Below are 22,552 nucleotides of genomic sequence, written 5' to 3'. Positions count from 1 at the left end.
CTCTGTGTGTGTTTGATCATGTCTTCAGTTTGCCAAGGTCACTGATTCACTGTTAGAGGGCATTGTCCACTCTGTTCTTCTCATCCCACAAATGCATAAAAAGCCTGGTCTGCCCACTGGCTAATTCATAATGTCCTCTTACATTCATCCACATTCACCTAATAATGATCTAGAATATACAGTACATACTCTTGAATTAAAGTAGATTTCATTTGACATTTTTACTTAGTCTAAAAGTAGTGTCTCATTTTTTTCAGGAAGAAATTAGTATGATAGGATTTATTCTTTATAGATATATGCCACTTGTACTGACTAACCTGTTCTCTTTAAGGCATTTTCAAATGGGGTCTTATAAATGATAGCTTTTTTATTATCCTAGGATATAAATCATGTGTGCCTTGGATTTTAATGTGTGAAACCATTTTTACAAGGTCTCTTTACTAGGTTCATTTTTCACCTTCCTTTGTATCATTTCAACCTTCATGTTATCAAACATTAGATTGATAAGCACAGTGATGAAATTTCATTTCATCCTCATGAAAATATCCCTCAAAATGCCAGTTGGGTCTTAATGCATATGTCTTACTTGTTGGATTTCCAGAGGTATCTGGTTATTTAAAAACCCCATTATCTGACAACCTAATATCTATTGGTTGTCATTATTGGTAAAATTTCTTCCTGGCCAAACTTTATTGAAGGAATTCTTCTACCAGTTTGTCCTAGTTTTTGAGATGGGAGAAAGTATATGCCTTTTATGCGGGTACAAATCCATACCACTTTCCTTCAAACAGTACCCCTTTTTTTCCATATCCTCACTTCTGACAGTGGCCCTTGTTATATTAAGTTAATAAAAATCAGAATTTAGCCACAATAAACACTTGTGCCTTTTATATTCTGTTTTTGTGCATCTCTGCTCAAACACAAAACAGAACTTTTTCTCTTGGGGGTTGTTTCTTCTACTTTTACTCTGAATTTATTTGCTCTTCAGATGTACCTGGCTTCTTGCTTTAAATTTCTCTCTTCAAGATAGCCTTTTGTAGATTTCTTAATTGACAGTTCTCTTTTATTAGTCCCAAACATCTTAATTTCCTCTTATGTTCATCTGACATAATTTAATGTGTTTCTGTTTAAATAAGCATGATTGACCAGGCAGGACTCAGTGCACAGGAATTCATTCATTCATTCAATATTTTTGTCCAGAAGCACCTCTCCCATGCTTGGTATATTAAAGATTTTTGATCTATGCATCCTTTCATAGCCTTTTCATTGCCTCGCAAGACATATTTCAAGAGAGCAGTTGGCAGATTCTGTACCTTTTAAGAAGGAATTATTAACACCACTATTTTCTCTTTATTTCCCAACTTGAAGTCTTTATTCTCCAGGATGATCTGGGCTCATTTTTCCTTATTGGTAGCAGGCTTCCCCTTGCTTATGGCAATGAATCATCCAAATGAAGAGGATTCTTGAAATTAGTACAAATACTAGTACATGCTGACAGTAAGTGTTGCTTTATTTTTCCCTTTAAGAGGTTTTCTGTATCATTAATATTAATTAATTAATTAACACGAATATATTAATATGAATATATTAATGAGATCAAAAAGATGTGGCAAAGAAGAAATAGTACTAAAAAAACAATATGGTGTTTGACCACACTGTAATTTAAAATTGAAATGAAAACAAATACCATTTTCTGTGCTCAAATAAGCAAATAAAAGAGAACACCTAATGTTGGTGAAGATGTGTTAAAAGGGACACTCATATTTTGCAATTAGTATGTAGATGGGTATATTCTCTCTGGAGAGAAACGTGGCAATATTAATTAAAAGTGGCAAACTGATATGCATTGTAGCAATAATAGAAACAATGAAAATGTAATATTTTATAGCCATCTCAGTTAAGGTTTTAAAAGAACATGTCATAAATTGAACATACTTTTAATATATTACATCACAAAAGTTTAATGCAAATGGATCACAGTTTTCAAAACTATATCCTGTGCACAAAAATAAATGCTATAAGTAGTACACTAAAATATTAACTGGTATGTTTGAGGGTGGGCTATTATGTATTTTTCTGTATTTTACAAATTTCTTTAAGAAATGATAAATAATTATACTAGTTAAGGATACTTTTTCTTCTTGTCTCTTTCTCTGTTCACATATATTCATATATATTTTTTAACCTCTCTGTTTATGTGCGTGCACAGACGCATACACACATACATATTCAAGGCATTTTCCAATTTATAGAAGAAATAAAATAATTCCTCAGCATTAGATTAAAAAGTTACTAGAATGTTACTCTATCAAAAGTGAGAAATGTTTAGTTTAAATAATTATTAATATTCTACGTGGGATTATACAGAGGAAAATTGCCCAGTGCTGTAAGCAGTGGTAACTATGATAAGTGTGTTAATAGAAAAGAAAGGCTAAATTTATATAAAACATTTTGCTTCCTTGAGTAAGTGGCTTATCAAACTAGAGCACCGTTGATGACCTGTGTTTTAAATGCACAGATTCCCCAGCAGTCTGCGTGTACAGGCATGCATGCCTGTCACCCTGCTTAGTAGAATGCAGACAGATTATGTCAGGGGAGGACCATGTAAATGCCATCAGAGAAGAAAAATCATTCCAACCTGAAAAACCCTTTCTTTTGAAATGCTTTGAAAAAATGTCTTTCATAAAAGTGTAATATTTCCACTAAAATGTTCAGTCTGGCTCTAATGTTTGCTACCTATCAACTCTTATCAACTCCCCCCTTTGATTTATCCTAATGTAAATGCCCTCAATAAGGTAATTTTTTTTCGGTTTGGTTGCATATTACAGTCTGTCTTGAACCTCAAATGTGAAACTAACATTTTCTTTATTGGCTTTCCCAATTTCCAAGATCACTGTGGAATCATGATGGATGAATGTTCTCTCTCTAATTCAGAATACTTAACCAAATTTTTCAATTCGTCTGCCCCTTCCTTTTTCATTCTGGTGACTAAAAACATGGGCCATAGCCTAACTGTAGGCCATTACAAAATGAAAAATGAAAGGCCATTACAACTCTCAGGTCTACATTTTTCTTTAGGTTATATAGTCCTGGGATGATATCCCAAGTTGTTGACATTGCTCTGGAAAACCGTGTCTAGTTCATCATGCTTTTTGTTCAACTGTTATAAATGGTTATGAAGCCACTTACCTGACTTGAAGCCTCTTCCTGGTTCAAGCTCTGGACTCCTCAGTACTCTGATTGTTGTATTTAATCAAAGCACAGGGAAAGAAGGGAGGAATATACTGCAATGCTCTTTGCCTGGGTAATGGGACTGTGCATGACTGATTTAAATTTATTTTGCATCTTAAAAATTCCCCATAATAAGCCTGTGTATTTTCCTACTAAGGGAAATGCAAGTCTCACTACATATTTTATGTATATGTATTTAGACAAGGGATGAAACCAAGGCCTAACCTAGAATTGGACTAAGCCAGTAAGTACTGTTTCTAAGTTCTTTGTTCTCTTAAGTTGGGAATTTTTATCCTGCCAGTTTAGTCCTCCTCCGATTCATTTTCCATGATCTTTCTTTCACACAAATCTCATCTCTGTTCAAAACACTCCCACAACTACAGAGATCACTATTTATAAAGGACAACCATTTTTAGGCACCCAAAGCATTCAATGTTTCGGTTTCTGTTCACTTCCCCACCCTGTACCCTACATCTCAGCCTTAGCAGACTTTTTCAATTAAAAAAAAATTAATATGCAATTTGATTTCATGTGTCTCCACTGTTGCTCAATGCCACCCCTTCTGTTTTTTGCCCTTCTATCTACTTGGCATACTCTTACGCATCGCTCAGGATAACATGGTTCAGCATAATCCCATACTTAAATTTTACTGGACGTGCACAAGAGAATTGATCGATCTGTTTGTGGTTTATTTTTTCACTGTGTTTGGGCATATTACCATAGCATTACTTACTTTATTAGTTACTTATATACATTAGATTGAGACTGTTTTTGCTGTTTGCTGTCATCAGGAGTTGTGATGTAGTTTGGCTTCTGAGAATGTTTATACATGAATACATTAAGTAAGACAGAAAATTGAAAGCAAACCTATCATCACCCATATCCCCCAACTCTAGCATTTAGCATAATATCAGTGAAGTTCACAATCTGTATGCCATTCTATGTCATCTTTTCCATATGGGAAACCTTTATTTTTTTGGCCTTCTTTGCAAATGTATCAAAGCGTAATGCTACAGTGCTTCCTGATGTACATAGACACATTGAGTCAGTGCTCCCACCAGTCAGTAAGAGCCTTTGGCTGCCTGATTAAATGTGGGATTGAAGGACTAGGTGAATCAACTTCAACTCAGGTTGGATCATGGATGTTCAAGGTTTGAGGCTACTTTGCTCCAGTTGCATGTTTGCTTAAATATAACTGGTTGCTTTAAAATCTGGGTCACAGAACAGTGCAATAATAAGAATTTATATACTACTTTATTAACTTAAAAAACAATGCAGAGAGTTTCACTCTGTATTTGTGGAGAAAAGTTTATTCTGATGTTCTTTTTACTATACATGGTTCCCATAATCTTTTTCAAAGCAGAAAATAGCCAGTCTTCAGGTTTCTGTGGGAGTAAAGAATCTCTTCTGAGGCAAATTAGATATCACATCTAACACAAGTAAAAGCCTTTGATCCTTAGCATTATTATAAAGTTGCTATTATTTAGGTAAGTGAGGTTCCTAAGGTTATCCATTGTGTCTAGGTCCTTCTATTCAGCTGCATAAGCAATTCCTTTGATGGATGACTGGTTTTCTCCAGCAAGAGAAGGTTGTGTTTGATGTGTTGCAATTTGCATTCCACGTCCGTGGAACATCTCTGGACATTACCTCAGGGGGAGGGGTTAAGAGAAGGAGGAGCAATGACTGAAGACATTTAATGACAGAATGAATGGAAATTCAAAGATTGCTGTGCGGTCTCCAACACCAGACTGCACCCCTCACCTTTCTTTCAAGTTAATTTAAACAATCTTATAACAAAATTCCTATAAAGATATATAATTCCATTTAATTTTAGACACAAATCAACATCTTCAAAATGACGAGGATTTTGACAGCTTGCAAAGTGGTGAAGACCCTGAAGACTGGTTTTGGCTTCACCAAAGTGACTGCACACCGTCAGTGGGAATTTTCAAGACCCGGCATCAGACTCCTTTCTGCCAAGGTAATATTCCTGTATTCATAGTCTCTGATAAAATCACATGGGGTGTAGCTAAGCATGAAGCAAAGGCGTCATTGTAAAACAAATACAGACTCAAGCATAGTTCCATAGTGGTTATTTATTAGTAGTTACTTTACTGTAGAAACCACTGATTTAACCAATGCTCACTTTCAGCAGCTCTGAGTAAAATTATGGCAATTTCCATCCAATGTAAAGAAGGGTCACAATTCTTGTGAACATGTAAAACGTAAGTGTTCTGTTAAGAAAAAAATATTTTTATTTTTGACTTATTTATTATTATTTTTTATTAAGGTATCATTGATATACAATCTTATGCTCAGGTTTCACATGAGCAACATTGTGGTTACTACATTTCCCTCTATTATCAAGTCCCCCCCCCCATACCCCATTACAGTCACTGTCCATCAACATAGTAAGATGCTGTAGAGTCACTGCTTGTCTTCTCTGTGCTGTACTGCCTTCCTCGTGCCACCTCCCCAATATTATGTACACCAATCATAATAACCCTTAATCCCCTTCTCCCTCCTTTCTCCCCCACCCTCCTCCACCCCTTCCCTTTGGTAACCGCTAGTCCATTCTTGGGTTCTGTGGGTCTGTGGCTATTTTGTTCCTTCAGTTTTTGCTTTGTTGTTATACTCCACAGACGAGTGAAATCATTTGGTACTTGTCAGAAAACAAATATTTTTAAAGGCTATCAGGGCGCTGTCTGTGCCCAGACACTATTGCTCACAGCTTTGGATTCAAACATGGAGGTGCTTATATGTTCATGAGCTGCATCACAATAGCTAGTGTGTTAAGCTCTGATTCTGTGTTGGTTCACTGTAGTTTTCCCTTTTGAAGTGTAATTTTTTGGGAAAAATTTTGGAAGGAAGATGTCTATATACTTTTGGTTTTTGGAGATCATAATGTAGACACTGCCTTTGCTTTTCCCTTTTTATTCTTAGCCCCTTTTTTAGAAGGCTGAATTTATTATATTTATTTTTCAGATTAAGACACTGAGGCAATTAACAGTAACAATTCTCTTTCTGAGAGTATCTCTGAGGAGCAGGTCTAGGAAGGGAACATTAACTACTCTTCCTGTGTCCTCAGCCATTGAATTATGAAATTCCAGTAGGAAATTCTGTTCCTTCCTATGACTTTATGAAGACATTTATTACCAGAGAAGTCTAAATTACTCCATGGGAGTTTTGCCAGTGAAAATCATCTTTAGTGAATATAAGTTTAAGCAATCACAGTAACTTTAAATATATTGCTTCTTTAGTAGTAAGAGCTGTAAAAAGTTAAGTAGGAAAAAACCCTTAACAACCTCTATGTGTTGATACAAAGATAGGTTCTAGTAGCTTTGAGTGTTCTCCTTATACTTTGAGTGCTTACTAAGAATCCTCTAAATGCTTCCACAGTTTCTACTGTGTATGTTGCTCAAGTCAGGATTCAGTGTGATTTTAGCCCTGAGTGGTATCTGCAGGGCTAAGCAATGCCCACAGATCCTTGTGGCCTCTGCTGGCAGGAGTGGGAAAGGGCTAGGAGTAAAAGGCAAGACAGAGGAAAGGACACAGAAAGGGACAGCAGGTGAGGAGGGAGGGAGGGAGGGTGAGGGTGAGGGAGAGGGAACTAGCTAAGAGCTCAGGAGAAAGTATATGAAACATCCTTTTAAAATTAAGGAACAACCATTTTTTTTGGATTCAGTTTTACTGTAACAAAGAGCCCAGAAAAGGTACATGTTCTAAACCATCATCAATGATGCAGTGACTCGATATGAACTATGAGAGTGAATATTTAGTTTCCATTTAGTGTTACTAATATCTCAAGGCTGTTCATACATCACTTCAGAGGGAATAAATAGTAATAAAAATAGTATCATTTGGAGTTAGATGTATCATCTAAGACTTAAAAGTTTTGTCTCTTGTAATATCTTTCTCTTCTCACAAAAATAGGTGGATCGGGATAGGTGTGTCTCCATCAGACACTAGAAACAGAGAAACTGAGTAACTGCTTAAAATAGCATAGATGGGACAGAAATTAGAAGCCAGCTCTCCATGATCATAAATGCTCTCTATACACCTGCAACTACAACTGTCAGGACGACAGAAGAGTTTAATTATGTGGACAGACTCCTGTGAAAGTAGTTCTTCTAGCTCATGGTGGCAGGTCTGTTTTAAGGGTCTGCCAAAGTTCACAGCTAAGAATGACAAATTTGTAGAGGGAATAAGCCATCATTTCATGGTGTAAAAGCTATTATTCACACTCAGTCATTACTGGCCAGAGTTTTGGAGGAATGCCAGCCATGAAAAATAGAAGTTCTTGAACTTCACGATAGTGAATTGAAATTTTGTATGGTGGTCCAAGGGGACTTGTGTTCTTATTCACTTATTTTGAAATAGTTCTCAACCTACTCTTTTGCTTCCTTCACTTTGAAAAGTCTTAGAAAGATATATTCAAATTTACTCTTTTTAGATGGGCCTCATATTTTACAGTAACACTCATTAGTATGTAGTTACATAATGGTCAGTGAAGGGCAGTGGGAAGTGTCACTAGGTTAGTAGCATTATAGCTGCTACAGACAGGGCATAGATGGTAGAAGACACCCTGGGATCCGCCCTGTAGGCACTGCCCTGTAAACTGGTTGCCTTTCACCACCGTGGAAGGTCACTTTTCCTCTCCTCTAGGTGACAGAGTGGGTTTCATGACAGCAGTGACGCATTTATGCTTTCGTGTGGCCCTTCTTTGCGTATTTGTTTGTGGCTAATATTTACAGAGTGCATTTTTCCAATAGACACAGATGTACTTCACTTACAGGCAAGAGGAAAGACTTTCAAGGTGTATGTTTTAAGGAATTTGATATCAAGGGTATACATGATCAAAACCCATAAAATATGGAAGTTTTAGAGACCAAAATCTTTTCCTATTAGTACTAAAAATGTTTAGTCCTCATTATTATGTTCAGCCAGTTGTAATTATATAGAGGCTGGATGAGGAATAAAAAGATAATGGATTCTAAGCCCTCTTATGCATTTATTAATGCTCTGAACTTGGTCAAGCGTGCTATTCTCTCTGAACCAAAATTGTGTCATCTGAAGTGTGGAAATGATTGTTGGTTTACTCAAAGGATTGTGTGACAAACAAACATAATCAATGCTTAAAATCTATGTAATACTTTAAAAGCAAAAAGGGGATAAGATACTTAAAAAGATACTCTGTTCATTTTAGTAGAAGGATTTCGTGGAGGGTTAGATCAGAGTTTCTTCATGTTTTTCATGGACTTCAAATTATTATAATGACAAGATGTCTGATGAAAATTCTCAAACATTTATAATGATTTTTTTTACCTATCTCTAGGAGAATATTGCTTGTAATGAATTAGACTCATTGACTCTGAAGCAAATGATATTTTTCTCACTATGGTGAATCCAATTTAAAAATTCAGGATGTACATCTTAATGTTTTGTTTCATTGATTAATTAATTAATTATATAACAAATAAATGTGAAACTTCTACTCGGGGAGTATACCCAGAGAATAGTAAGGGGAAATAAATGGATAATAAATGGATAGTCTCTGACTTCAAGAAACTATTTTTATTTAAAAAATCTGAGTTCACAAGTCTTGGAAAGTCACTAAGACTACATAGATTTTTTACTTTTACTTGCAAATGAATTTGGAAATCAAAGGTATTAAATCTAAAAGGTTAAGTTCCTTATGAATAGAAAAAGATTCAACAAGTACTGCTTCGAACATTAATCCACTCAGTTTTAAAAACGGTGACCTGTATTACAATTAAGCCAGTAACTAACAGTCCAGTTGTCCTTCTCTCTGGTACTTCAGCTATGATGGAGCCCCGGTCATTATTCCCTTTGAATGGTTTTCATTTTGTAAGATTTTATATTCTGATTCCAACATAGAAGTATCTATTTAGTTCAGTCTTGAGGAGCTATTGTCGTTTGATTAGAAATTGCAACTCCAAAAACTTCTACAATTAGAATCATTAAGTTATACTGAAGTAGCTTTAACGACATTCACAGGAAGCAGAGTTTATTATTATATTGGTGCCTCTTTGTACATATTAGAGGTGGGTGTGGGGATAGGGTTATCACACACTATCACAAATAACCATTGTATTAGACTACATAGGGGAATGCTTTAGGGCTGAATTTCATCCATCATAATCCAGAGTTTTAAACAGTAAATTATATTCTAATCCCAAATGAGCAGTTTCAGACTTAGATTGGATGATTGACCACCTTACTGTTTTTGGTGGACAATATTTCTTTAATTGGAAAAAGGCCTCTCTTTTGAACATTTTTGTTTATGTAATCTCCCTTTGATGTCCCTCCTTTCTAAGGTATAGACTCATTTGTTTGTCATCAACAGTATCTTCACATTTTGAGTTTCTTGCCACAAAAGTGTTGAAAAGGCTGTAGTCAACCAGGACCTAGATGGGTGTGGGGTGGGGTGACACCTAGGGTGCACCCCTGGAGGCAGCGTCAGTCACTAGCAGGGCGGTGTGTACCTCCCTTGATGTTGGGCCCTGGACATCCTCACGGTTTCATGCTGGTCCCAGCCTGGGGATGTAGCGAAGAATTCTGGCTGTGGAAATGCCTGAGGAACTGGTGGTAGTAGTCTGGGCCTCCAGCTTTCCTCTCCCACTGATGGTTCCTCGAATTTCTGTTTGACCTCACTTAGCTAGACTTACTGATGGCACAGAAGTGAATTTAGGTTCTACTGCTGTGGAAATAGAAAACATTCCTCTACTCTCACATGTTTATGAGACATTCTTCATATTTCCAACTTGCACCAAAGGTTTGGGTGTAGTAGAGTTTTCACTGTCTCTTAAGTAATGGGCATGCCAGAGCTCATGTCAAGGCTTCAGGAGTTTGATATGTGAGACTGAGCATTCCTTGATGTGACCAGTATTTCCTGGGTCTTTACAGTGACCGAGGGTTGATTGAAGAAAGCTACATGGGCCACGGTCAAGCTTGGTCTTGGACCGCTCAGTGCTCATGATCTCTGGCTTACACTTGATTTTTTTCATCTGGTTTAAATGAGTTTCACCTCATGAAAATATTTGCAAGGCTCTTCTCTTCTATTTTTTTTTTCCAACTTAATAAATGTCATGTATTGAATTTTTAAGTTTCATAGGCAGAATATTGGCTCATGTCAAGTTCTTGCAAATGAAGCAATAGGGTTGCTGTATCAGTAAGTTTACTGAGTAAGTTTTTTATATAATGTAAGGCTAAATGTAAATGTAAGTAAAAATTAGCTTAGGATATTAGAAATCCCTCCTAGATTCAGAACAATTTACCACATAGCAGATGCTCATTAAGTGCTTATTAATAAACCTACACTTTATGAACTTAATTTGTAATGGAATTTTTCTAAATGCTCTATTTTATTTATAATGAGAAACATAAGTAGAGTAAAATTACTTATGAATCTGACTCATTTTTGTTTATAAATGTCCAGAATATAGAAATCTTCAAGTAAATTCACCTTGTGATTGCCCTCCCTCCCCCCAGATTGTCTTATGTTTAACCAAAGGCAGATAACTTATTATTAACTTAGGATGTTGTAAGGCTATTAACTTGGCATGTTGTAAGGCTTAATTGATTACTGCTGTTATAGTACTTTGAAATCCTGAAGTGTTAGGCACTGTAATGGCAGAGAAGTCTCATTAAATATTCTAGACATAGAAATTGTGTTGTAATTCTGAATTTTAAAAGTACCCATATCTTGATAGTATAACTCCAAGAATGAAGAACAAGATTTATTTACCAAGAAGAACACTTTAAGATTTTAACTTTTACTATATTATCTATGCAATAGTAAACTAAAAAAAATTCTGGCTTTAAGCTTCCTACTTTTCAAAGCTTGGTCAGATTGATTTATTTCATGAAAGGATGAGTACTGATATGAACTAATAGCTAAGAAACAACAGGTAAGCCAGAAATCAAATATGTTATATAGTCTTAGGCCTTGGTGAAAATGGAAATAAACACATGGGGCTTCCAGTTTTTCTGACATGCAGATAATTTACACAGATAAATGATTTAACAGTAATACAGATTCCCAGAGTAAATCACTGTCATTTCCACTACTAGCTTAAGGGGATTATTGCAGCTGTAATGTTTTATAGTCAAATCTTTTATGGAACTTACTGTTAAATTAGCTGGAGGCTTTACATCCCAGAATATTTTACTGGTGAATTCTCACACTCCAGGAAGAAACAATGCTGTTCTTCCTCTTTCACAGATGTGTAAGTGCTGGACTTAATACAAGGACACAAGAATGTCTGCTTTTGTGCACCAAGTGAAATATGCAATGTGGCCAATCTGATTAGAATTTTAACTGGGCCCAAACACTACATGGATCTTTTTAACTTGGTGTTTTGTTACTGTGCTTCTATCTCTGAAGCCATGGCTGTTTTTTTTTTTTTTGAGAGGGCATCTCTCATTTATTGATCAAATGGTTGTTAACAACAATAAAATTCTGTATAGGGGGGTCAATGCTCAATGTACAATCATTAATCCATCTCAAGCCTAATTCTCGTGAGTCTCCAATCTTCTGAAGCATAACGAACAAGTTCTTACATGGTGAACGAATTCTTACATAGTGAATAAATTCTTACATGGTGAACAGTACAAGGGCATTCATCACAGAAACTTTCGGTTTTGATCATGCATTATGAACTATAAACAATCAGGTCAAATATGAATATTCGTTTGATTTTTATACTTGATTTATATGTTGATCCCACATTTCTCCCTTTATTATTATTATTATTTTTATTTTTAATAAAATGCTGAAGTGGTAGGTAGATGCAAGATAAAGGTAGAAAGCATAGTTTAGTGCTGTAAGAGGGCAAATGTAGATGATCAGGTGTGTGCCTATGGACTAAGTATTAATCCAGGCTAGACAAGGGCAACAAAACATCCACAGATGCAGAAGATTTCTCTCAAAGCAGGGGGGGTGAGGTTCTGAGCCTCACCTCTGTTGATCCCCAATTTCTCACCTGATGGCCCCCCTGCGACTGTGCCTGTCTTAGGTTGTTCCTCCCTTGAGGAATCTTACCCGTCTCTGGCTAACCAGTCATCTTCCGGGGCCATACAGGGAAATGTAAAGTTGGTAAGTGAGAGAGAAGCCATATTGTTTGGAAAGGTTAGCTTTTTACTTCTTTGCAGATTTATGCCCTGTGGCTTCTATGCCCAGCACTTGTCTCAAGGTATCTTTACCACCTGGAGGAATTATGATACTCGGTAAATTCGATATGAGGCACGAATTCTATTTAAGGGTTGTAATTAGGAAGAAAGAAGAAAAGCTACAGATGTACCATATGGAAGAAAACATAGGAAGATTGATTATTTCTTTGACATATCTTCTTGTAGAGTACCTTAAGCATGTATAGGTTTTAAACTACCAACTAATTTGCGCTCACATATTAACATAATAGGAATACGGTGACATAAACAAAGCAAATCTATAATTACCATCCATCTCCAGTGAAGCCGAGAAAACCATTTAGGCACCCTAGGCATTTGTGAAAATTTGTCTATGATATGATGGATATTGTCCAACTGTCCTTGAACAGTCTGAGAGAAATCAGACAAATTAAAGCAGCCCATTTCTGGGATCTGTTCACATCCCATATGTTCTTTTAACTGTAGATAGTCTATAGTTGTAAGATTTTGGAGTGCTACAACTTGCACCCCTCCCAACTCCTGGTTGAGTTCCAACAGTACAGATCCGGTCAAATTTGTTGTCTCACTGTATGCACATGCCAGCCTAGACATCTCCTTCCTCATTCCTATGGCAAGTCCAGGAAACGGTGGGGTGGATGCAGCCACAACCGCAGCATCGCCCAGATCCCTGTGGAGGCTTTTTGATGATCATCCCCCGGCACAAGTCCTCCAGAGAGTGCTGATGCTGAAGCTCCTCCTCATATTGTATCTTAGTTCATTTTCTGGGTATCCAAGCTAGGCCTTGATCTTCTGTTAGTCCATTTTTGGGTTCTGTAATTCCGCTGCTGTTTTGTTCCTTCAGTTTTTCCTTTGTTCTTATACTCCTCAAATGAGTGAAATCATTTGGTATTTCTCTTTCTCCGCTTGGCTTATTTCACTGAGCATAATACTCTCCAGCTCCATCCATGTTGCTGCAAATGGTTGGATTTTTCTACTTCTCATGGCTGAGTAGTATTCCATTGTGTATATGTACCACATCTTCTTTATCCATTCATCTATCGATGGACATTTAGGTTGCTTCCAATTCTTGGCTATTGTAAAGAGTGCTGCGATAAACATAGGGGTGCATCTGTCTTTCTCAAACTTGATTGCTGCGTTCTTAGGGTAAATTCCTAGGAGTGGAATTCCTGGGTCAAATGGTAGGTCTGTTTTGAGCATTTTGATGCACCTCCATACTGCTTTCCACAATGGTTGAACTAATTTACATTCCCACCAGCAGTGGAGGAGGGTTCCCCTTTCTCCACAGCCTCGCCAACATTTGTTGTTGTTTGTCTTTTGGATGGCAGCTATCCTTACTGGTGTGAGGTGATACCTCATTGTAGTTTTGATTTGCATTTCTCTGATAATTAGCGATGTGGAGCATGTTTCCATGTGTCTGTTGGCCATCTGTATTTCTTTTTTAGAGAACTGTCTGTTCAGTTCCTCTGCCCATTTTTTAATTGGGTTATTTGTTTTTTGTTTGTTGAGGCGTGTGAGCTCTTTATATATTCTGGACGTCAAGCCTTTACCGGATCTGTCATTTTCAAATATATTCTCTCATACTGTAGGGTTCCTTTTTGTTCTATTGATGGTGTCTTTCGCTGTACAGAAGCTTTTCAGCTTAATGTAGTCCCACTTGCTCATTTTTGCTGTTGTTTTCCTTGCCCGGGGAGATATGTTCAAGAAGAGGTCACTCATGTTTATGTCTAAGAGGTTTTTGCCTATGTTTTTTTCCAAGAGTTTAATGGTTTCATGACTTACATTCAGGTCTTTGATCCATTTTGAGTTTACCTCTGTATATGGGGTTAGACAATGGTCCAGTTTCATTCTCCTACATGCAGCTGTCCAGTTTTGCCAGCACCATCTGTTGAAGAGACTGTCATTTTGCCATTGTATGTCCATGGCTCCTTTATCAAATATTAATTGACCATATATGTTTGGGTTAATTTCTGGAGTCTCTAATCTGTTCCACTGGTCTGTGGCTCTGTTCTTGTGCCAGTACCAAATTGTCTTGATTACTATGGCTTTGTAGTAGAGCTTGAAGTTGGGGAGTGAGATCCCCCCTACTTTTTTCTTCTTTCTCAGGATTGCTTTGGCTATTCGGGGTCTTTGGTGTTTCCATATGAATTTTTGAATTATTTGTTCCAATTCATTGAAGAATGTTGCTGGTAATTTGAGAGGGATTGTATCAAATCTGTATATTGCTTTGGGCAGGATGGCCATTTTGACGATATTAATTCTTCCTAGCCATGAGCATGGGATGAGTTTCCATTTATTAGTGTCCCCTTTAATTTCTCTTAAGAGTGACTTGTAGTTTTCAGAGTATAAGTCTTTCACTTCTTTGGTTAGGTTTATTCCTAGGTATTTTATTCTTTTTGATGCAATGGTGAATGGAATTGTTTTCCTGATTTCTCTTTCTATTGGTTCATTGTTAGTGTATAGGAAAGCTACAGATTTCTGTGTGTTAATTTTGTATCCTGCAACTTTGCTGTATTCCGATATCAGTTCTAGTAGTTTTGGAGTGGAGTCTTTAGGGTTTTTTATGTACAGTATCATATCATCTGCAAATAGTGACAGTTTAACTTCTTCTTTACCAATCTGGATTCCTTGTATTTCTTTGTTTTGTCTGATTGCCGTGGCTATGACCTCCAGTACTATGTTAAATAACAGTGGGGAGAGTTGACATCCCTGTCTGGTTCCCGATCTCAGAGGAAATGCTTTCAGCTTCTCGCTGTTCAGTATAATGCTGGCTGTGGGTTTATCATATATGGCCTTTATTATGTTGAGGTACTTGCCCTCTATTCCCATTTTGCTGAGAGTTTTTATCATGAATGGATGTTGAATTTTGTCAAATGCTTTTTCAGCATCTATGGAGATGATCATGTGGTTTTTGTCTTTCTTTTCGTTGATGTGGTGGATGATGTTGATGGATTTTCGAATGTTGTACCATCCTTGCATCCCTGGTATGAATCCCACTTGGTCATGGTGTATGATCCTTTTGATATACTGTTGAATTCTGTTTGCTAATATTTTATTGAGTATTTTTGCATCTACATTCATCAGGGATATTGGTCTGTAATTTTCTTTTTTGGTGGGGTCTTTGCCTGGTTTTGGTATTAGGGTGATGTTGGCTTCATAGAATGAGTTTGGGAGTATTCCCTCTTGTTCTATTCTTTGGAACACTTTAAAGAGAATGGGTATTATGTCTTCTCTGTGTGTCTGATAAAATTCTGAGGTAAATCCGTCCGGCCCCGGGGTTTTGTTCTTGGGTAGTTTTTTGATTACCGTTTCAATTTCTTTGCTCGTAATTGGTTTGTTTAACTTTTGTGTTTCTTCCTTGGTCAGTCTTGGGAGGTTGTATTTTTCTAGGAAGTTGTCCATTTCTTCTAGGTTTTCCAGCTTGTTGGCATATAGGTTTTCATAGTAGTCTTTAATAATTCTTTGTATTTCTGTGGAGTCTGTTGTGATTTTTCCATTCTCATTTCTGATTCTGTTGATTTGTGTTGATTCTCTTTTTCTCTTAATAAGTTTGGCTAGAGGCTTATCTATTTTGTTTATTTTCTCAAAGAACCAGCTCTTGATTTCGTTGATTTTTGCTATTGTTTTATTCTTCTCAATTTTGTTTATTTCTTCTCTGATCTTTATTATGTCCCTCCTTCTGCTGACTTTAGGCCTCATTTGTTCTTCTTTTTCCAGTTTTAATAATTGTGATGTTAGACTATTCATTTGGGATTGTTCTTCCTTCTTCAAGTGTGCCTGGATTGCTATATACTTTCCTCTTAAGACTGCTTTCTCTGCGTCCCACAGAAGTTGGGGCTTTGTGTTGTTGTTGTCATTTGTTTCTATATATTCCTTGATCTCTATTTTGATTTGTTCATTGATCCATTGATTATTTAGTAGCATGTTGTTAAGCCTCCATGTGTTTGTGAGCCTTTTTGTTTTCTTTGTAGAATTTATTTCTAGTTTTATACCTTTGTGGTCTGAAAAATTGGCTGGTAGAATTTCAATATTTTGGAATTTACTGAGGCTCTTTTTGTGAGCTAGTATGTGGTCTATTCTGGAGAATGTTCCTTGTGCACTTGAGAAGAATGTATATCCTGTTGCTTTTGGATGTAGAGTTCTATAGATGTCTATTAGGTCCATCTGTTCTAGTGTGTTGTTCAGTGCCTATGTGTCCTTACTTATTTTCTGCCCGGTGGATCTATCCTTTGGGGTGAGTGGTGTGTTGAAGTCTCCTAAAATGAATGCATTACAGTGTATTTCCCTCTTTAGTTCTGTTAGTATTTGTTTCACATATACTGGTGCTCCTGTATTGGGTGCATATATATTTAGAACAGTTATATCCTCTTGTTGGACTGAGCCCTTTATCATTATGTAGTTCCTTCTTTATCTCTTGTTACTTTCTTTGTTTTGAAGTCTATTTTGTCTGATATTAGTACTGCAACCCTTGCTTTCTTCTCACTGTTGTTTGCCTGAAATATGTTTTTCCATCCCTTGACTTTTAGTCTGTGCTTGTCTTTGGGTTTAAGGTGAGTTTCTTGTAAGCAGCATATAGATGGATCTTGCTTTTTTATCCATTCTATTACTCTATGTCTTTTGATTGGTGCATTAAGTCCATTTACGTTTAGGGTGACTATTGAGAGATATGTACTTATTGCCATTGCAGGCTTTAGATTCGTGGTTACCAAAGGTTCAAGGTTAGCTTCTTTAGTATCTGACTGCCTAACTTAGCTTGCTTATTGAGCTGTTATATACACTGTCTGGAGATTCTTTTCTTCTCTCCCTTCTTATTCCTCCTCCTCCATTCTTCATATGTTGTGTGTTTTGTTCTGTGCTCTTTTTAGGAGTGCTCCCATCTATAGCAGTCCCTGTATGATGTCCTGTAGAGGTGGTTTGTGGGAAGCAAATTCCCTCAGCTTTTGCTTGTCTGGGAATTGTTTAATCCCGCCATCATATTTAAATGATAGTCGTGCTGGATACAGTATCCTTGGTTCAAGGTCCTTCTGTTTCATTGCATTAAATATATCATGCCATTCTCTTCTGGCCTGTAGGGTTTCTGTCGAGAAGTCTGGTGTTAGCCTGATGGGTTTTACTTTATAGGTGACCTTTTTCTCTCTAGCTGCCTTTAAAATTCTTTCCTTGTCCTTGATCCTTGCCATTTTAATTACTATGTGTCTTGGTGTTGTCCTCCTTGGATCCTTTCTGTTGGGGGTTCTGTGTAATTCCATGGTCTGTTCGATTATTTCCTCCCCCAGTTTGGGGAAGTTTTCAGCAATTATTTCTTCAAAGAGACTTTCTATCCCTTTTCCTCTTTCTTCTTCTTCTGGTACCCCTATAATACGAATATTATTCCCTTTGGATTGGTCACATAGTTCTCTTAGTGTTGTTTCATTCCTGGAGATCCTTTTATCTCTCTCTATGTCAGCTTCTATACGTTCCTGTTCTCTGGCTTCTATTCCTTCAATGGCCTCTTGCATCTTATCCATTCTGCTTATAAATCCTTCCAGGGATTGTTTCACTTCTGTGATCTCCTTCCTGACATCTGTGATCTCCCTCTGGACTTCATCCCATTGCTCTTGCATTTTTCTCTGCATCTCATCCTATTGCTCTTGCATTTTTCTCTGCATCTCTGTCAGCATATTCATGATTTTTATTTTGAATTCTTTTTCAGGAAGACTGGTTAGGTCTGTCTCCTTCTCAGGTGTTGTCTCTGTGATCTTTGTCTGCCTGTAGTTTTGCCTTTTCATGGTGATAGAGATAGTTTGCAGAGCTGGTACGAGTGACCGCTGGAAGAGCTTCCCTTCTTGTTGGTTTATGGCCTTCCTTTCCCCCTTCGCAAGGCGCTGGGTTCATGCAGGTGTGGATGTGATCTGGATGTTGTCCTGTGTCCTCTGGTCTCTATTTTAGGAAGATTTTTCTTTGTTATATTTTCATAGATCTATGTGTTTTTGGGAGATTTCCACTGCTCTACTCATGCCGCCATCCTGGCTCCGCTCCCCATAGCTGTTTTTGAACCTGGCTTCAGAATGCTCTAAATTGTTTTTCCTGCTGTCATTTTATTTCTTACTCAAAAGAAATAAACCCACTTACATATTGCATTTTATCTCAGTATAAATTAGAGCTTTTTCTTTTTTTGGTTTCATTTTTGAGAACAGATTATTTAAATCAAAGAATCAGTAAGGATTCTTTATATGGCATTAGAAATTTTATAAATAGTATATTTTAGGGCAAAACTGTTCATAGTTGATGTATTTCCTCAACCAAATATTGTCATGCACTGTAACAAAACATGCTGTCTTCCAATTTTCAATTTGTGTCTTTCTCATATAGTCCTATAAACGTTGCATATGCAAAATTCTAATGTGACAGGTGTTCATCATAAGCAATTTTAGACTGCAAGAAAAGTCTCATTGTGACTTGTTTCCAGTGCCTTGAATTAAAAGATCCAAAGAGAACTAGTTGAAAGTGAAGAATCAGTATTCTCAAAGTTAGCCCAGAATGATACTGGGATGTAGAACAATAAATGAACAACAAGTGTATGATTTTTGATGGCATAATACTGAATGTAAAGCAAAAGACTAATAATGATAATAAGCATCAGGATATTTCAAAACTTTCATAGGTTAAATTATAAATAATGTCTAAATTTTGGCTGTTATTTCCTTAGCCTAAGCTCTCTAAATCAGTTGAGCATAGAACAAAGGATACATTTTCAAAGCTTTTTGAAGGAGAATTTAGCTGTGTAACTCCCATTAGTGATGGTTGTGCTGTTCTTGTGGAAAATGCTTTGAAACACCTATCCTCTTAAACTTGACTTCAAACAGAGTTTGGAATATGAAATTCTGGTAATTTATTTGCCATAAAGCTAATCAATCATCTCACTAAGAGATGAAAATATATCCATAACTGTAGGTTTATAATGAATTTTAATTGTAAGGAAAAATATTAAAAGCCCTAAAAAGATGCAATGGTTAGGAAAAATGTCACATCTGCTTTCATGACATTTTTGAGATTTTAAAAATATAAGACACTTTATGATTTGGTAGAAACAACAGTATCAATATCCAGATCAGATAAACCAACAAATAAATAGAGAATTTATTGGAATTTCTACTTATATACAACCCCCCCTCATAAAAATGTATTTTCATAAAAAATGATTAATTATGAAAGATGATCCAGTTTTTACAAATATTAAAAGTACAACATCCAAAGATAGTTCAGTTTATTAAAATGTCCATTTTAAAAGTAATATAAGAATAGTGATCATATAGAAATTAATGTACTAGTTTAGTTTAATTTAGGGAAAAATAAAATTTTAATATGAAAGATAAAAAATGGTAATAACATATACACAGGAAAATTCCATTTTAGTCCACTTAAATATTGTGTGGAAAAACTACAGTCCTATGGATGTTCCTCCTATAAATTTGCAGACAAAGTAGTATTTAGTATTACTAGGACATGGAGGTTACAGTCTTTAACCCTCTAAATCTGGAAACACAATTATAATTATGTATTTTATAATTTCCTGGCTTCCAGATCCACAATATCTGTATGGTCTAGGCTAAAAAGAATCAAACTTATTTGTATAAACTGGTTGTTTATACCCATTTTCCTTGTTATCCATATTGGTTACAAACTCTTGGCCTATTTTTTTAGGAGGGGTAGTGTCTTCTTTGTATGTTTTGTAGACATAATTACATGGGTGGGAGAAACTTAATTTTGAAGAGGTGGAGATAATGTTATTAATTGCAGATACAATTTAAACATTGGTTCAAGGTCACAATAGAGATTTTTAGAAAGTATAGTAGACATCTATGTGTGTGTATGTGTGAATTTTATTTTAGGCAGTTGTATGATGAACTTCTGCTTAGTGGCCCCCCCAAAAGTGAATGTCCACTGCTGAATACTTAACAACTAGGGGGCATCAGCTTTGATCTTGTTTGACCTTTAGGTGCTCTGTCAAGTTCACAAAGTCTGGACTAATTCTCCCTTTTCGGGGATCCATGAAGAAAGGAAACCATTCAGGTGTCCTGCAGTGTTCTACATGCATTTAATTTCTCAATAAGAACCTCCATAAATAGCAGAACTTCATTTCTTGGGACTTGCTAAAGCCTTATGGATTCTTATCCAGACTCATTTAGCTTAAGTGTCCTTCATAGGTTCTCTAAAAGTGGACACTGAGATAGTGTTTAGGGAGCCAGACACTTAATATAGATCAGCTTCTGCGGAGGGAAGGTTTAGGAAACAGGATGGGCAGAGAAGAGGGAAACGGATGCAGGTTTGACAAAGCCTAGGCCAACCTGATAGAAAGCGCTTGCCCATCAGAATTCCCTGCCTTGGGCCTGGGCCTTTATGTTCCTTCCTGGTCCTGTCACTAGTGTGGGCAAGGGACACTCCAGGGAGGGCATGTGGCAAGGCAGCTCTCTGTGGCTGAGGTAGACCCTGACGTGATTGACAGCTGGTGAGTCTGTTGGTCTCACTCCCTGCAGCAGGGCTGCAGATTCTTTCTGGTAGGGGACTGAGAGGTGGGTCTTCCTATCTACAGCATGTGTGGGCCCAACAGTCTTGAGAGCTTGAAAACACAAGAGCCTGGAATCTGAGGAAAACCAGCAGGTTTTGAGAACTTTTCACATTGATTCCAGGCCCTTGTGTTTTCACTTGGAGAATTTACAGACTTACAGAGAGGTAATTCTTGGTTGACTTGGGTATTTCGTTATTTCGCAGCTTACCCATGGCAGTTTTGAATTAAAGTTCTTATAAATAAATTCAAGTAGGGTTCAATAATTGAACTGAATTGTTTTTTATTTCCATTTTTAAAAATTATACATCAGTAATAGAAATAAACTTAGAAAAATAAAAAGGGGTAATATGTAACTCAATTTAGGCTGAAATTTTCTACAAGTTGACTCCACGAGAAGGAAAATGATACAGTTGTGGTGGATTGTGGATTCCAAGGCACACCGATCAGGGTCAGAAACCACTGCTCCACCATTTACAAGTGGAATGACCTTGACATCTCTAAGCCTCAGTTAGCTCAACTGTAAAATGGAGATCTTAAAAATTACCCACCTCATTGTTTTTTTATGAGGATTAGATGAGAAATCCATTGATAGTTTTAGAAATAGTTCCTTGCACATTCATGTTAACTATTATTAATGATGTCTTAAGGAGGTGATCCGGGTGGAGTTCTCAGTGAGGGCAATGTGCTCCCCAAATCGTATTGTTCCAACAAAGCTTCATAATTCTATTTGAATTAAGACACCTTTTCCAGAACAGTAGAAACTTACTGTTCAAATCTGTATACACAATTTATTTGTGCAACTGCATGTAGACTTTAATAAGCATAGATAACTATATAGACAATCTGGTTTATGGTTTAATAGGATCTGATTAAAGCAATGCCAGAGGGTAGAAAGAGGACAGTGACAAGTTAATCTACTTCCATAAGGCATGCTTAAGAAATGTTGATACTTAATTTTTGCAAATAGAAGGATTATTCCAGAATTAAAGCAAAACAAAATAGGAAATACTTTAACATATGGACTCAAACTAGAGAAAAATTGAAGTATTTATGTTTTCTTTAGTTACTATTCTCACGAGTAATTATATAAATATTTGTTGAGTGCCAGGTATGTACCAGCACTATATATAAACTTCAGCAACAATAACAATAAAAGTTCAGCAGCTTAAGTGTTTTTAGAGGGGGCTAAAAATGGACTAATTATTCATTGTAAACTATTAGGCAATTTAGTATAGAAATGTAATGTATGAGACTGCATCAGTGAATTAAAAAAAATAATTCACTGCTGACAAACAGTAAAATTTGGCAATCATTTTGAGTGAAAAGTAAAGAAAGAAAAGAGAACAATTGGACTATGTATACTAAGTCTAGTTTTATTCCTTTTCCCCAGTATTGGAGTATTAGATTTGTTACATGATAATTATTCATATTAATAATATAAACAATTCATTATAAAACCTAAAGAATGAAGATGAGAAATCATCTTTTAGACTCTTTTTCTGAGACATTAGCTCTATGACACCTGTTGAAATGGAAACTAGGGACACTTGCTGGGCAATAGTTGCTACCCAGTTCCAATTCATC

General features: G+C 36.5%; 1 protein-coding gene across 1 annotated transcript in view; it reads left to right on the top strand.

Moving 5' to 3' along the window:
- Positions 1-4,940: 4,940 nt before the first annotated feature.
- Positions 4,941-22,552, top strand: part of CPS1 (carbamoyl-phosphate synthase 1) — a 124,268-nt gene continuing 106,656 nt past the window's right edge. The window contains exon 1 of the mRNA XM_073218157.1: positions 4,941-5,212. Within this exon, the coding sequence (XP_073074258.1) occupies positions 5,087-5,212 (126 nt within the window). The 5' untranslated portion in view covers positions 4,941-5,086. The remainder of the gene's footprint in view (positions 5,213-22,552) is intronic.

This window comes from Manis javanica, chromosome 12 (assembly GCF_040802235.1).
Source record: "Manis javanica isolate MJ-LG chromosome 12, MJ_LKY, whole genome shotgun sequence".
Classification (NCBI taxonomy): domain Eukaryota; kingdom Metazoa; phylum Chordata; class Mammalia; order Pholidota; family Manidae; genus Manis; species Manis javanica.
The sequence above is the reverse complement of the archived record's forward strand: the minus strand, read 5'-3'. Positions and strand labels throughout refer to the sequence as shown.